This window comes from Amborella trichopoda, chromosome 4 (assembly GCF_054954075.1).
Source record: "Amborella trichopoda isolate Santa Cruz 75 chromosome 4, AtrichopodaSantaCruz75HAP2 v2.0, whole genome shotgun sequence".
Taxonomy (NCBI): domain Eukaryota; kingdom Viridiplantae; phylum Streptophyta; class Magnoliopsida; order Amborellales; family Amborellaceae; genus Amborella; species Amborella trichopoda.
In genome coordinates, this window is record NC_142339.1 from 57,194,073 (window position 1) to 57,211,803 (window position 17,731).

General features: G+C 36.4%; 1 protein-coding gene across 19 annotated transcripts in view; it reads left to right on the forward strand.

Annotated features, from left to right (window-relative positions):
* Positions 1-17,448, forward strand: part of LOC18426380 (uncharacterized) — a 29,572-nt gene extending 12,124 nt beyond the window's left edge. For 3 of the 19 annotated variants that reach the window (XR_016055031.1, XM_088865939.1, XM_088865945.1), the window contains 2 exons: positions 2,735-3,415; positions 16,999-17,448. Coding sequence is in view for 6 of the 19 variants with exons in the window: in XM_088865939.1 (XP_088722065.1) it covers positions 2,735-3,415; positions 16,999-17,286 (969 nt within the window). In the remaining 13 variants the exon portion in view is untranslated. Of the gene's footprint in view, positions 1-2,734; positions 3,416-3,850; positions 4,121-6,648; positions 7,096-9,917; positions 10,075-14,091; positions 14,618-16,991 lie in introns of those variants that run through there. The other 16 variants (XR_016055022.1, XR_016055028.1, XR_016055023.1 and 13 more) reach the window with 10 other exon arrangements.
* Positions 17,449-17,731: the final 283 nt, after the last annotated feature.

Genomic DNA, 17,731 nt, shown 5'->3' on the forward strand with positions numbered 1-17,731 from the left:
ATCAAAGAAAAACAAGAAAAAGAAAAATAAAGAAAGAGGAGCCCAAGGAGAACCTTTCTTTTCATCTTCCTTTTCACAAAATTTAGAACTTGTAGATTGGGAATTGCCACCAATCTTTAATGTGTACCCAGATGATGATTAGGGTTTGCAAAGAATTTGATTTTAGGTCAGACTTTGTGAGGTTGGATTTTGAGATAATCAATAGAAAACGCCTAAATGTTTGAATCAAGGTTTTGGAAAACAGATTGGTGACCCGAATCGCCCCTCTAGATTTCTGATCCGGTTCGGTAGATCGGCGATCTGGATCTATGATCTGGAAAAAACTAAAAAGTTAAAAAAAATTAAGTGGAGCCTGTTCTGCCGGTTCAACGATTAAAAAAAGTTTAAAATTTTTTGAGCAGGTTCGTATTGTTTCTTAGATACAACTGGCCAGTTTTGTCAAAAAATCGGTACGAACCGGCTGATTCTTGATATTTTACGGGATCCAGATCGGCCCAACTGAATCCTAATATGGATTGTTCGATTCCTGTCTGGATCACCATTTTTTTAAACCTTAGTTTGAATCAATTCCTCCATTGATATATCAAGATCTATTTCTTAAGTTATTCATGTTGCGCTTAATTCTTTTAAAGCCCACCAAAGAAAAAGGTTGATGGAGATTGTGAATTTGCCATGGAGCCCATCTTAACCTGCTTCAATACTCAAGGATGAGTTTTGTCCAACCAATGGAGTGTGATGCACAAGCAAGCAGGATGCCCCCGTGATTGATCCTCTCCGTAGATTCATTGAATAAGAAATTAGGAATTTAAGTTCCACGTTAGAAGGCGAGTTCACCGAACAAGGGGAGTTTGGAAAGTTCTGACGGTGGTAGGCTCGAGTGGGATAGTTTGGTCTAGTTTCAACTTGTTAAGGTATAGTTGTGGAAGTGTAGTTTTTGGGTTTTCTTGGAGAACAAGTAATATTTATTGGGTAGTTGTGGAAGTATTAACAGTCTTTTTGTTGGAGATTTAGATGAGTAATAGTTACAAGATTAGTATTTTGATTAAGATTTATTATTTGCTTACTTTCTTGTGTATTTTGTTAATATGTTGAGCGGTTTGAGGGTGCTTTTGTTTGCCAATGTATGGGCAAATAACAAGACTCTTGAACACATTGGTTTTTTGAGGGTGCTTTTGTTTGCCAAGTGTCTTTTGTAATTATATAAATATCCAAGAAGAGATGAAAGAAAAAGAGGTTTTTGAATCCGAAAATTTATTTGGTTAGCAAGAACTTCTTTGCTGCAGTTGTAGTCGAGGGGGACCTCCTACCCGGCTTCGAGTGATCCACCACAAGCTGGTTGAGTGATTATGCGCTAGACCTTGCAGCCCCAGGCTGCATTACCTTATATGGTGGCTGGAAAACCCACATCAAGATCATGATCCTGCTTTTGCTCAGGCTCATTCCTAAGCGGATTCGTACCCTAATCCTTCTAAACAACACTATTAAGACCTGAGCAGAGTGGGAACCAACTTGGAACCAGTCTGGTCTTATCACAGAATTGGCAGTTGGTCAAACTGGTCTAAACTGGCAAGTTGAACCAGTTGTACTGGCTGGTCATATCAGTTTTGGTTGTTCAGGTATATTCTAAACTGGTCTAACCAGTGAACTGGTCGGTCACTAGTTCAATTAATTGTCCAGTCGTGATAAAATTTCTTCTATATATTAATGCTCCATCCATTTTACTTAATTTTCAACACTATCGAGCGTATGATTATGCAGCTTGGTGGTAGTGGTTGGGTGGAATTGGGAGAGACTTACAATAGATCAATGGCAGAATAACGAATAACATCGAAACTTGGCACGTAGCAGTTTGGGTGATATGCAACTTAGAGGTGCAAACCAGGTTGGATTATCAGCTTACTTTTGTTGCCTGGTTTGGACCTCATAAACAAAACTCTCCAGGCTGACTGACATGCTTAATTAAAAGACTCAGTGTATGAATATTACATTCATCATTCTCAATCAGAAATGCCTATGAATTATCTTGTGTCGTGATAAAATTTCTTCTATATATTGATGCTCCATCCATTTTACTTAGTTTTCAACACTATCAAGAGTATGATTATGCAGCTTGGTGGTAGTAGTTGGGTGGAATTGGGAGAGACTTACAATAGATCAATGGCAGAATAACGAATAACATTGAAACTTGGCACGTAGCAGTTTGGACGTCATAAACAAAACTCTCCAGGCTGACATACTTAATTAAAAGACTCAGTGTATAAATATTACATTCATCATTCTCAATCAGAGGTGCCTATGGATTAGATTGTGCGCTATGATTAAATGAACTTTTTCTGCTCTTGTGATGACCATATATGCTCTATAACTAGCCGATCTTGTATTAATTGTCTCTTCTGCTTTTGTGATGACCTTAAATGCTCTACAACGAGCCAATCTTGTGTTAGTTGTATTCTTCTGGTTTCTTGATGACCTTAAATGCTCTATAATGAGGCAATCCTGTTTTAGTTGCATACTTGTTTCAGTTGTGCGGTTATCAGCCAATAGACACTTTAATCTAGCAAGAATTTCAAAAATTTTGTTTGCCTTGAAAAATGTGGTAGTGCCTTTGGAGCTTTCAAATTAAAACATTATGGACATAATCACTTGAGCCACAGCTCATGCACCGATTGCTTGGAAACTCCTCAAAGTTTTGTACTTATTTTATTTGTTAAAGTTATAAATATTTTATTTGCAGAAATTTCTCAGGAACAAGCAACCACAAGCTACACACTTATCTGCAGAGGTAAATTTGCAGACTAGCAACCTAGACATCCACCCATATTTCCTGCAAATGTTTGGGCGTTCTTCATCCGAGTTCAAGTTCAGACTACCTCCAATTCGAAGCATGATGGGCACCATCATGATATGCTTTATATGTCAACATTCGAAGTCTGAAAACATATTGATTGGGCCTAACAGTGGGATGAAAGATGTATTGTACAGGCCGATCAATTTGCACTTGGTAAATGGTGCCAATAAAATTCAAATAAGCGAGTACAGAGTGTACGATTCAGGAACATTTTTCCATATTGGTATCTTCACGGATGAGTATACGGTGATGGAGATGTTGGCAGAGGAAAGTGAACTTGTCCTTTCCACTGGAAGCTCTGATCTTATATATGGAGCATGGGCCTGTTTGCTTCCAGTGAGTGAAAAGCATTTGGCCGGTGAAATCATTTCTAGGCAAATTAATATGCTCAACATTCATAAGAAAAATGATAAGAATTATGTAGAGAGGGAGGAGGTGGAGAAGAAGAAGCTAGGGGAGAAAGTCCAAAATTTGGTGTTCGATATGGATTTGCATACTGTCTATGCTCTCGACATTGCAAACTTCGTTATTCAGCGGACCTACATGTTGCGCAATACTTCTATATATGTGAGTTTAAATGGTTTCGCTTCAACTTGGATGCATATTTTAACTTTTGCATGTATTATGATTTGCAAAATATGTCAATTCCATCAAAAGTTAGTCCATAGTTGAAAATTAATTTGTTGGACAAATCCTATCAGTTAGTTATTGATGCTCTGTACTTGTTGATGAATCAATTAGGTTCTGGAAATCAGTGATATTGGGTGTTTTGTCCCTGTTTCTTTCAGAACTGCTAAAGAAAATATCTTGGTATTTTGGTGAATCCCTAGTTTGGTTTTTCAAATTCTCCATTTATCGGGAAAATATAAATTTGCCTTGACATCTTAAGTGTATTGGCATTCAAAGACTTAGATTTCTAGTTGGATGTTGGTTGGATAGTCCAATTTAGTCTTTTCTTTGCGCTACGGGTGATTGATTGATCTCTATTTGTTTCAATTGCAGCTAACATTTTTATGGGAATTACGGAAAAGGATGTGCCTTCTGTGTAGGACTTCTTATAGAATTGACTGCAACCTCAGTCATGTGAATAGAATGTCAGACATGCAAAGCTACGAAACTTTTTTCTGTCATTAACTTTTAAGGTCAAAGCATGAGGCATGCCATGGTAATACAACAATTAACATTATTATTGCGGGCATCTTCAGAACTGGAATTTCTTTTTTCCCATTTTAAGTAAACATCAAATTGGAAATGACATTAGTAATTACATAATACAATTATGCCCAACTTGTTATTTGGTATATTGCAGTGCACAGTGATCAATGTTCGAAAAGGCATAGGCGCCCGCCTAGGTGTTTTGGGGTTCTGGCTGCCTAGGCATCCGGGCGCTCGCCAAGAACACAAATGGGTGGACTATTAACTAAGATGAAATTTATATTATAATTATTATTTATTAATGATTTTCCATAAGGTTTGGTTTTGGATATCAATGTTCACAAAACATCAATTTCATCCAAAGTTTAAGACCATTTACAAAAGCGCAATTTCATCGTTCAAATGAGAAAAAATTCAATAAATCACAAAAAAATCAATCTTTCAACTACAAACATATAAATATATCGTAAAAAAAAAAAAAAGTAAAAGAAAAAAAACTAATGATTCACAATATAATACATTATAGCAAAATCAAATCAAAACCCTTATTCAAATATGATAATACTTTTAAAATATCACAATCAAATCGATGTCGGTGCAAACCTCGTCTATTGGGTCACCAAAAGTCCTCAAAATTGACTACTAGAAGTTCCAAAAAAACCCACGAACTGAGGCCTTTGTTTTGGGAAGAAATCGAAAAATAAAAAATTTATCGATATTTTGATAAATCACAAAAAAAAAAATTTGGGGAGTTTTTTTCCCTCTAAAAGGCACGGTTTTAGGTGGGCGCTAGATGCAGGACTCCTAATAGTCCCCCCTAACTTGTGTCTAGGCTTTTTTGAAATTTTTCTGCCTAGACGGCTGGTCGGGCGAATTTTCGAACATTGACAGTGATAATAAGTATTGTAGCCACCAGAGGTTAATCATAGTTACCTTACTTTTCTTGTCCTTTCTGGGGATAAATTTGGAGCTATAGGTTCTTGGCAGGTGACTAATGTGCTCTGAAATCTGAATGTCCTTTCTGGCTGCATAGTTACAGGCCATTGTCTGAGTGCAAGTTGCTGCTCTAAGGTTTGTTATATGGAACGTACTATTGGCCGTCTGTTGACGTATTAGTCTACTTTGGCTATCATGGGAGGATCAATTAGTGGATGTGAAATTAGAGTTTACACTTGACAAAATTCCAATATACAATTATTAAGTTCTTTTGTTTTTTGATCCGTGGCTTACCAGATTAGAGTTATAGCAGAAGAAATGTTATGTTTTTTGAGAGAATGAGCTGAATTGTTCTTTCTCATGCCACTAGGAAAATTTTGATCGGTCCAATTTTAAGAAGCTAGAGAGTGATAAACCTGTTGGTAGCTCATAACTCATAGGCATTGTTAATCTAAACTAGTTCCATATAGCTAAAATCCAAATAACGATGTAGAAATTGTCTCCCTGTGCAGCAAGTGTTACATCAAAGATTTTCAACTATTTCTTTACTATCGGCTTGGCAGGCTTGTCGAAATGGTATTCCTTAGGGCCTATGAGTGAAGACCTTTCAGTGAGGGGATAGTAAACTATAATCCTGAAGAACCTGACATTCAATGAGAACTTCTAAGGACTGATCATAGTCCTCAGGGTCATCCCTGTTAATAAACGAGGGACTTTTGATGGAACCTGGGCCCACCCTCTATCCATCACCATCCATCATCTCTATAGATGCCAATGGCTATAAGGGCTATGTTTGCATTGACCTTATGATTCACCTTTATGATGATTAATAAAAGTGATGGCGATTTTATTGGGCTTATCTTCACCCGAGTTTGAATCTAATAAGTCCAGCTTTTAAATCACTAAATATTAGAAAGTTTTTTAATTGGACTTGACACTCGATAATATCTCTTCAGCATAATCCTATATAGATTTACATTAGTTGGCAACTGATAGTGATATTATTTCAGCATTCAACTTTCCTAATCTAAAAGACTCGTAACTGTTGGTGGTACTTATAACCAACTTCGACAAATCTTGATTCAGATAAGAAATCACTTATCTGGATTGGGGCGGAGACTGTCTGTTCCCAATCAGAATCGCAATCAGCGATTCTATTTATATATGTATATAGTGTGGTGCAATAAAGAAAATAACATATAATGTCTCAATTTTGTATCATGTACTCATATTTTACAAGAGGTTTTCCCAGTGCCACTTTTTTAAAGCGGCCTAGGTTTGATTTTACATCGAATATGTTATTTAATTGTAGGACAGCTAAGTTTTAGCAGCTTCGTTATTTCCAAATCTCCTTTTAAAGAAATTTAAGGAGCTCTGTTTTTAGGAGCCTTTTTTTAAAGTTAAAAGAAAAAAAACAGTGGGGGATTCATGCCTTGACCTTGCGCATTGCGCTTCTAATGCGCAAAGTCTAGCCTACATGTTGCGTTGAAGCATTTATGACAATATTTTGACGAATATAAATTATATATTTTATTATTTATTATTTATTATGTATTTTTCCGAATCGCCAATCCAGACAATTCGAATTGCTGATTCGACCGATCTGGATTGGGATCGGTTGGTAGGAGATCCACCCCACTAATCCATTTTTTGAATCATTGGTTCTTACTATTTATACCTTCTATTGGTATTACATTATGATATGGCAGGAAGAGTTCTTAGGACCCTTTAGATGGTTCAAGCGATGCCAGCTTTTTTTCCCTGGCATAAACAAGTTGCCTCATCTAGACCTTCAACTAAGCAGTAGCTGCCTAAAATTGATTGAGGAGCCTGCAACGGACAAGTATGTGATAAACTATTGGGTTTGTACACAGGAGCGATCAACTAACTTCAAGTTCAGCAAATTTGAATTTCCCTTCAAAGGTTCATATACAAACCTCCTTTTGCTTGAGAAACTATTTAGACCTTCACAGGCATCGGCTGGAACTTCGTAAAATTTGAGGACAAAGGTTCCTTTGTTGATAACAACAAATTTATTCTTGCTGGTAATTTTTCACAATAAGCTGTTCTGGATTCATGCTCCCTTCATATTCTTTTTTAAATGAATATGTGAGTTCTTTTAATGAAAATGCATGGAGATGAGCATTTTTCTATTAGTCTAGGTCCTTGGGCTTCTTTCTACTGGCAATCATTCTTGGTAATGTGTAAATATCTTCTTTGTAGTTAGTGGTTCGGAATTCTTTTCCTCAACCTTGGGCTTGTGACTCATGCTTTGGAATTAAAAAAGTGGTTATTCTTTGGAGATGCATCATATGAGCCTTTCAGGATTGAATTGTCTTAAATGTTCAGCACTGAACATTGTTGATCTGTTGCCTTGAACTTTGTCTATTAAATATTAATATGTACCTTCTTATTATGGGGGTATTATCAATGGGAACTGAGATGCCCCGAAGGTGGCTAAACTACTTTGGGTTTTCATCAATTCAAATTTTACACTCCAAGCACTAGTATGGTGGTCCTTTGCGCTATCTAATCCAAGCAGCTAAATCCGAAACTGTCTGATAAAAGCTTGGATTTAAACCTATGGAGTTTAGAATGTTGGTCCTTGGGCCCTAAGCTCCAATCCTAGATGCTAAACACCTAAACCCAAGAATAGTAATGCTACTTTCCTGTCTGGAGTTGGAAGTGTCCTATTAGTTATCTAGATGACAGAAGAGCTAGTTTTTCTTATGGAAATGTATACAAAGAGAACATCAAGTTTTTAAACCTGTGTAGTTTAGAATGTTGGTCCTTGTGTCCTAAGTGCCAATCCTAGATGCTAAACACCTAAACCCCAAGAATAGGAATGCTACTTGCCTATCAGGAGTTGGAAGTGTCGTATTAGTTATCTAGATGAGGGAAGAGCGAGTTTTTCTTATGGAAATGTATACAAAGAGAACATTTACTTTTAGTATAAGGAGATCATAATAACTGTGATCAGCTGGATTTTGTATTGGGTGACTGTCAATGTGTCATTTATTGGGCTCAATTCGAAAAAAAAATCGAACTTTGTCACATACCATAAGTTGCCCAATTTGGCATATGATAGCTAGGGGTAGTTGTGACCTTTTCTTATACTTTAGTTTGCTTGCATTAGTTTTAGTTCATTACCTGGCCTACAATCCAATTCTTTAGGAGGGAGTTCTTTACAAGATTAACGCAATGTAGCTTATTAAAGATACATTTAAACCAAGATCCAATGACGTCATCATCATCAGAGCCTTTTCCCTACTATTTAGGGTCGTAACACAAATCTTGGTCCGCTATTCTACTCTATTAAGATCTATGGTAACATATGATACCTAAACTGGGATCTCAAGCATGAGTCTAGGGTATTCAATTTAAAGCCATCTACCATGACCACTATCAATAGTAGTTGGGCTTAGCCCATAGTTCAACCTGAAGATAAATACTGCAAGCTTGAAGTCACATGCTCGACTTTGAGTTATCTACCCCATATATAATAATAATATTAATGTTTAAATTTTTCAGATTGACTAACACTAATTATATTCATTTTTAGGATTGGAACCTTTTAAAATTGTTCATAAAATGATCGAACTACACTTGATCCTTTGCTGCAGTAGGTGATCACCATACCCACATGCTTTTTCCATTATGACCAGAAAAAGCTTCAGCCAAGGCTGTACAATGATCCTAGAGAGCTGTACCTTGTATGGTTGTTATTATTAGTTTCCAGTGCACGAGTTTAGAATAAATAAAAAGGAGAATGGCATAAAAAAGAATAGAAAAGAGGATTGGCTCTTTCTCTTCTCTTCAAACATGATGCCGCTTAGGATCTCTAGCTCATGCTAACTTTCTTTGCTACTTGTCTCTTTCATAACGATTCAAACCTGGAATCTTCTCTCAAGCTCTAAAGAAGATTTACTTCTCTATGAGGAACTTCTTAATTTCAATGCGTGTCATGTGCCACCTTGTAATCTCAAAAGAACCTTGTCGCCGACTTTTAATGTTATTACAGGTATAGCTGACCTATCATGCTTGCCAACTGCACAAACATGGACAGTCCACTAAGAGCAAATAGAAATCCAAATGGAACAGCTCTCTCTCTCTCTCTCTCTCATTCGTGAGAGCAAATAGAAATCCAAATGGAACAGCTCTCTCTCTCTCTCTCTCTCATTCGTGAGAGCAAATAGAAATCCAAATGGAACAGCTCTCTCTCTCTGACCCAAATGGAACAGCTCTCTCTCTCTCTCTCTCATTCGTGCTCAACTTTACTCTTAACGGAAACTCAATTGGTAATTCACAGGGTCAACTAACCTTGGAATGGACATACTAAACCAACACTTTTTCCATTCTGTAAGAGGATGCTGTATTTGGTTTTCTGAATCATCTATCTGCAATTATCCAATGCATGCTATCAGATTCTGATGTTCTGGTAATACCATTTACAATCCGTTTCATATAAATAGTTTATCAGAATTTACATGACGAATGAGAAGCAATTGAGTAAAACAACCGAAAAAGCCACAGACCCAATTAATTTGATAGTCAACAACCATGCTGCTTAACAAGTAGCAGCTACCAAGAATTCATACATTTACAAAACTAAAAAAAATCTGACTTTTCAGTTTCTCTTCAAAACGAAGATCGTTATTGAGTAATAGAAGGCCAACCGGAAGAAGCATATGCAGATGAGTGGATGCTCATTCAGAAAGGGGAATAGGTTTTGGGTTGGGAGTGAGCAAAAAGTGCGGTTTGGGAAGGCTTATCTTCTAAAGAATGACAATGCATATAACTGAGTGTCATGCAATTTGTAAATTTGGAAGTAAAGAGCATTGTGTCAACCCATTTCTCGATACAAAAAGTCTATATACCATATCTTGTGTTTAGTTTTCCTATATGATCTGTGTATAATATACTTTGCATAATGCCCTCTCTCTCTCTCTCTCTCTCTCTCTCTCTCTCTCTCTTATAGACCAATCCAGCAGTAAACATACCCTGGCTTCCACAAGAATGAGTGGTCTACACTTGATCTTGACCCTCCCAACAACTGCTGTCCTTTGTCTGAATTCAGATAAACCACAATTACCTCTTTACGTGACTGCAATTTTGAAAGGTAACAGTTATTCCCTCCTGGAACTGCAACGTAAGCATGCACATGACCCTACAATGATATGAAGCATCTCGACGCTTTGCAACAAATTAGCTATAAGAAGTAGCAGATTATTATTGGTATTATTATCTTCGTCATTTCCACAACTACATTTTCTATTGAGGTTTTGATGTTCAACTTTGTTATATGTTAGTATTACATTTTCCAGTGAAGTTATGATGCGTGGCATTGCTTTTCGTTTTAAAACTGCAACCTTGTGCAAATTGTGTTCTTGTATAGTATTTACATGTGATTCCAAGACCTACAAGACTAACTAAAGTCATATCTGTCTAAGATGTGTTTAACCTGAAGATTTAAAGAGTCTGGATCCCATCAAATTTAGATCTACACAAAAATCAACCTTAAAAGACCTATTCTTTGCAAATATTTGGTTAGGGCTGCTATCGGACGGGGGTCGGACCGGCCCGACCTGCATCCGAGCCCGGAAGTGTGGTTTTGGGCTGGCCCAAATATGTGCCTGCCCAGCCCAATTAAAAGCTTTTTATTTATTTATTTGTTTATTTTTTTTTAAAAAAAGCTCTCTTCAAACTTTTTTGTTTGTTTGTGAGCTTAAAACAATATTTTTCTATAAAAACTTATGCTAAAAATAGTTTGTAGAAAAATTTAAAAATAAAGAGGAGATCATTATAAATGATATTGAACATCATATCTAAAATTGGAATATTCCTAAAGTACCAATAAAAGATATTTATCAGAAAGGATCATTTAAATTCAAATTAGGTTATGCTATAAAAACAGTAGAAGAAAGTCTATCTGTAACTCAAAACCAGGAAGACTTTCAATTATTATCGAGAAAAATTATTGAACACTTCAATGCTTGTATGCCTACGAGATACAAGACACAATAAGTTCTCAGATTCACTCCTAGGCATGGTAGAATCTAGCCTATGTGGTGGACCCATATATTTTAATTGCTTTCCAAATTTTTCTGTTTCTTTAACAGACCCAAATATATTAGATATATTAACTATAAATTTGAAAACTCATGGATTTAATATGATACATGGTTCTCAAAATTTAGCAATAGTATACCGAATGTATTATAAAGTAATGAATACTCTCTGTCCTAATATTTTGCAAGCTGATAAAAAGGATCAAACTATATTATTTCAAACAAATATAGAAAAATCAAATACGATTGTACCAAAAACCATTACTTGGTCCGATATTATTTTACCTCAATCATGGGCATTGCAAAATGCACACCAGCCCAGGGAAGTCCCTGTGAATAATATTCCAAACCAAATAATAGAACATCAGGATGGAAATATTGAAATAAAATTCCAACAACCTATCGTACAGGATGATATAGATATTAATAGGAAAAGAAATAAAAAACCATTAATACCTGCTAGAAAATCTTGTCATACTACTCCCGATGTTATCGTACTTCCTTTTCCTTCAATACCTACAACATCTTCAGACTTCCAATTACAAGGAGTCAAAAGAACAGCCGATCATGTAGTCATCCCTACATATACATCTGAACCTGACATAGCTGAATTTCAAATACTTACATTACAAATAGAAGATGATATAGAAGAAGATATAAATAATAATAATGCCTATAATGCATATATCGAAACATATTTAGCTGTTAAATTAGAACGAAAAAAGAGAAAAATCGATATTAATTATCTCAAAACAGATTATCTTTCTCCAAAAAATCAAGGTATTAGGGAATGGTATCTTCAAACCTTCCAACCGAGATTAATAGAATTATTCCATCAAAAATATAATAAATTTTTGAGAAAAGAAAGAGAAACAAAAGGATTTTTTATATGGTTACAAGAAATATGTACTCAATATAAAATAAACATTCCTCTATTTAATACTCTTCAAACCATAGAAGAAAAAACATATATTAGTACGGATGGTACTACTACTGCTAGTACACACCCTCCGGAAAAAAGTATAATACTCAAAGGTGCCATAACCCCATTAAGCAAAGGAGAACCACCACAATCTCTATATGATATTATTGCAACACCGTATAAAGTCCTACCTAAAGAACCTGACATTTTACTATTAATGTATTTATATCACATTAGCTGGGCACGCTTGTCGGAATGGGTATTCCTTTAGTAAACTATTATCCTGAAGAACCTGACATTCAAAGTGAACTTCTAAGGACTGATCATAGTTCTCAGGGTCATCCCTATTAATCAACGAGGACCTTTTTATGGAAACTGGGCCCACCATCTATCCATCACCATCCATCATCTCAATGGACTCCAATGGCCATAAGGGCTATGTTTGCACTATCCTTTGGATTCACTGTTATGATGGTTGATAAAAGTGATGGCGATTTTATTGGGCTTATCTTCACCCAAGTTTGAATTAACAAGTCTCCAACTTTTAAATCACTAACTATTAGAATATTTTTAAGTTGGACTTGACACTAGATAACATCTCTTTAACATAATTCTGTACAGATTTACATAAGTTGGCAACTGGTAGTGATATTAGTTCTGCATTCTTCTTCCCTAATCAGAAAACTTGTAACTGTTTGTGGTAGTTCTAATTAGGTTTGAAAAATCCTGATTCAGATCATGAATCGCTGATCTAGATCCGGACGGAGACTGTCTATTCCCGATCAGAATCAATGATTCTATTAATATATGTATATAATATGGGCCGTATAATAAAGAAAATAACATAAAATATCCCAATTGGCTATCATGTACTCATATTTTACGAGAGGTTTCCCAATGCCACTTTTTTAAAGCACCCTAGTTTTAATTTTACATTGAATATAATATTTAATTGTAGGACAACTAAGTTTTAGCCATAGTTACCGGGAGCGGGAGCAGGAACGGCTTTGGTTCCTGGAGAGGGAGCGTCGGATCGACGGCTGCCCAAAGCTCTTGAGCTCGGGGAGCGAGTTCCGGTGAGGGTAAAAGTAGCGGATCGAGATCCCGTATGAACAGGGAGCGTGTTCCCAATAATTCGGGATCTAGATCCTTATTTAACGGGTACTCTTTCCATGTCAAATGGGATCGTGTTCCCATATTCATTAGGATCGCACTCCCATCAACAACAGGATCGTGCCTCTATCTAAGAATGACCGCGTTTCTATTTGTAAAAGATCGAGCTCCATTCAAGAAAGGATCGCGTTTCGTACGTGATTAGTCTACGCTCCCATCGTAGAAATCCACTTGTATGAAAATTTGGCGTAAAATATAATTATTTTATTTTAAAAGTTAGTTTTATCTAAAAGGTTTCTTTTAGGAAGTTCCGGGAATGTAAGGATGGAGTTTCGGGAACGTAGGGATCGCGCTCCTAAAATTCTGGGTGCGGGATCTAATTTATTTAGGAATGAGATCTATAATTTTAAGGAATGCGTTCCTTGCGACAGTGGGATCGAGATCATTTGTGCATATTATCGAGAATCCTATAAATAGGAGCCAACTCCTGAAAAATTTAAAATGAGTTCCAGTTGAGATCTCGGTCATGGAACAATGGAGTTGGGTTCTAGAGCAGGAGTGCCACCCTAGTTGGGACCCGTTTCACATCCTCTACACGAAAATGTTGAATTTTCCTAAAATCTTCTTGGCTCTTACTTAAACGGGGCATTTCCGGTAACTATGGTTTTAGTATCTTAGTTGTTATATCCAATTCTCGTTTTAAAGAATTTTAAATAGCTCTATTTTTTAGGAGCTTTTTTCGAAAGTAAGACGAGAAACAAAATAGTGGGGGATTCATGCCCTGACCTTGCGCTTCAAAGGCACAAAGTCTAGCCAACATGTTGTGTTGAAGCACTTATGACAATATTTTGACAAATATATAGTGTATATTTTATTATTTATTTTTTATTATGTATTTTTCCTAATCGCTAATCTAGACAATCCTAATTGTTGATTCGGTTGATCTGGATTGGGATCAGTTGGTAGGGGATCCGCCCACTAATCCATTTTTTGAAACACTGATTCTAACTATTTATACCTTCTATTGGTTTTCCCCTGTGATATGGCAGGAAGAGTTCTTAGGACCCTTCAGTTGGTGCAAGCGACTCCAGCTTTTTTTCCCTGGCATAGACAAGTTGCCTCATCTAGACCTTCAACTAAGCAGTAGCTGCCTAAAACTGATTGAGGAGCCTGCAACGAACAAGTATGTGATAAACTATTGGGTTTGTACACAGGAGCGATCAATTGGCTCCAAGTTCAGCAATTTTGAATTTCCCTTCAAAGGTTCATATGCAAACCTCCTTTTGCTTGAGAAACTCTTGAAAGATTCACAGGCATCGGGTGGAGCTTCGTAAAATTTGAGACAAAGGTTTCTTTGATGATAACAACTAATTTATTCTTGCTGGTAATTTTCACAATAAGCTGTTTTGGATTCATGCTCCCTTCATATTCTTTTTTAAATGACTATGTGACTTCTTTTAATGAAAATGCATGGAGATGAGCATTTTTCTGTCTTTGGGCTTCTGTCTAGTGGCAACCATTCTTGGTAACGTGTAAATCTCTTCTTTGTAGTTAATGGTTTGGAGTTCTTTTCCTCAGCCTTGGGCTTGTGACTCATGCTTTGGAATTAAAAGAATAGTTATCCTTTTGAAGATGCATCAGATAAGCCTTTCAGGATTGAACTGTCTTCAATATTAAGAACTAGTAGTAGATGATCTGTTGCTTTGAACTTTTGTCTATTCAATATGAATCGGTACCCTCTTAGGAAGGGGGTAGCTTATCAATGGGATTTGAGATTCCCCAAAGGTGCCCAAACCACTTTGGGTTTTCATCAATTCAAATTTCAAACTCCAAGCAGTAGCATGGTGGTCCTTGGCGCTAACATCTAATCTAAGCAGCTAAATCTAAAACTGTTTTGTAAAAGCTTGGATTTAATCCTGCGGAGTTTAGAATATTGGTCCTTGTGCCATAAGTGCCAATCCTAGATGCTGAACACCTAAACCCTGAGAATAGTAACACTACTTGCTTGTCTGGAGTTGGAAGTGTCCTATTGGTTATCTAGAGGAGGGAAGAGCTAATGTATGCAAAATGAACATTTGCTTTTAGCATAAGGAGGTCATAATAACTGTCAATGAGTCATTGATTAGGCTCAATTCGAAAAAAATTCTCGAACTTTGTCACATATCCGAAGTTGTCCAATTTGACAACATTTGATATCTAGGGGTAGCTGTGACCTTCTTGTAACAAAGGTAAATGGTGCCATACCATACACTCCCTTTTCTTATACTTTAGTTTGCTTCCATTCATTTTAGTGCATTACCTGTTCTACAATCCAATTCTTTTAGGAGAGAGTACTTTACAAGATTAACGCAATGCAGCTTGAAGGGCTTAGAAAGGGCTAAGATTTCTATGATACAAGATCTTAGGTCTATTGACATATGAAACTTGAAAATAAAGAGTATGAAGATATTTTCCTTAATTTTTAAGGTCGAAGCATGCAGCAAGCCGTGGCAATACAAGCAGTTAACATGATTATTGGCAGGCATCTTCAGAACAGGACTTTCTTTTTGCCCATTTGAATTAAACAACAAATTGGAAATGGCATTAGTACTAATACAAATTACGCCTAACTTGTTATTTGGTCTATACCAATTACCAAAATCCTTTAGTTATTGCAGTGTACAGTGATAATAAGTACTGTGGCCACCAGAGGTTCATCATAAGTACCTTACTTTTATTGTCCATTCCGGGGAAAAATTTGGAACTATAGGTTATTGGCTGGTAACTATATGTGCTCAGAAATCTGAATGTCCCTTCTGGCTGCATATTTATGGGGCCAATGTCCGAGTGCAAGTTACTGCTTTAAGGTTCTTTATATGGAGCATACTATTGGCCCCCTGTTGGCTTATTAATCTACTTTGGTTATCACAGGAGGATCAATTAGTGGATGTGAAACTAGAGTTTACACTAGACAAAATTCCAGTAGAGAATAATTAATTTTTTTTTGTTTTTGATTGGTAGCATACCAGAACCGATTTATAACAGAAGAAATGTCATGTATTTTTTGAGAGAATGTTCAGAATTATTCTCTCATGGCACTAGGAAAATTTTCATTGGTCCAATTCTTAGAAGCTAGACATTGATGAACCTGTTGGTAGCTCATAACTCATATGCATTGTTTCTTTACCCTTAAGCATCCTTTTTGGTGGATCGCCAAGGTCTCTTGTACTCTCTCTTTCATTTATTAAAGGTTAACACTTCAAAAAAAAAAACTCATATGCATTGTTAATCTAAAGTAGTTCCAAATTGCCAAAATCCAAATAAAGCGATAGAAATTTGTCTGCCTGTGCATCAAGTGTTACATCAAAGATGTTCGACTATTTCTTTATTATTAATGCATTTAGTGAAGAGCTTTTAGTGAGGGGATAGTAAACTATAAACCTGAAGAACCTATGTTCAAAGCGAACTTCTAAGGGCTGATCATATTCCTCAGGGTCATGCCTGTTAATAAACGAGGGACTTTTGATGAAACTGGGCCCATCCTCTATCCTTCACCATCCATCATCTCAATAGATGCCAATGGCTGTAAGGGATATGTCTGCATAGTCCTCAGAAAACTCATAAATGTTGGTGGTAGTTCTAACCAGCTTTGAAAAATCCCGAATCAACGATTCTATTAATATACGTGTTTAATGTGGCGCAATAAAGAAAATAATATAAAATGTCTCAATTGGGCTATCATGTACTCGTATTTTACAAGAGGTTTCCCAGCCCCACTTTAAAAAAGCGCCCTAGTTTTGATTTTACATTGAATACAATATTTAATTATAGGACACTAATCCAGACAATCCGAATTGCTGATTCGGTAGATCTGGATTAGGATCGGTTGATGGGGGATCCTCCCCACTAATCCAGTTTTTGAAACACTGGTTCTAACTATTTATACCTTCTATTGGTTTTCCCCTGTGAGATGGCAGGAAGAGTTCGTAGGACCCTTCAGTTGGTCCAAGCAACTCCAGCTTTTTTTGCCTGGGATAAACAAGTTGCCTCATCAAGACCTTCAACTAAGCAGTAGCAGCCTAAAACCGATTGAGGAGCCTGTAACGGACAAGTATGTGATAAACTATTGGGTTTGGACGCTGGAGCGATCAACTAACGTCACGTTCAGCAAATTTGAATTTCCCTTCAAAGGTTCATATGCAAACCACCTTTTGCTAGAGAAACTCTTGAAGAAACCTTCACAGAAATCGGCTGGAACTTTGTAAAATTTGAGGACAAAGGTTTCTTTAATGATAACAACAAATTTATTCTTGCTGGTAATTTTTCACAAGAAGCTGTTTTGGATTCATGCTCCCTTTGTATTCTTTTTTAAATGAATATGTGAGTTCTTTTAATGGAAATGCAAGGAGATGCGCATTTTTCTATTAGTCTCATTCTTTGGGCTTCTTTCTACTGGCAATCATTCTTGGTAACATGTAAATCTCTTATTTGTAGTTAGTGGTTTGGAATTCTTTTCCTCAACCTTGGGCTTGTGAATCATGCTTTGGAAGTAAAAAACTAGTTCTTCTTTTGAAGACGCATCAAATAAGCCTTTCAGGATTGAATTGTCTTAAATTTTCAGAACTAAAAATAGATGATCTGTTGCTTTGAACTTTTATCTATTAAATATGAATTGATACCTTCTTATTAGGGGGTTAGCTTATCAATGGG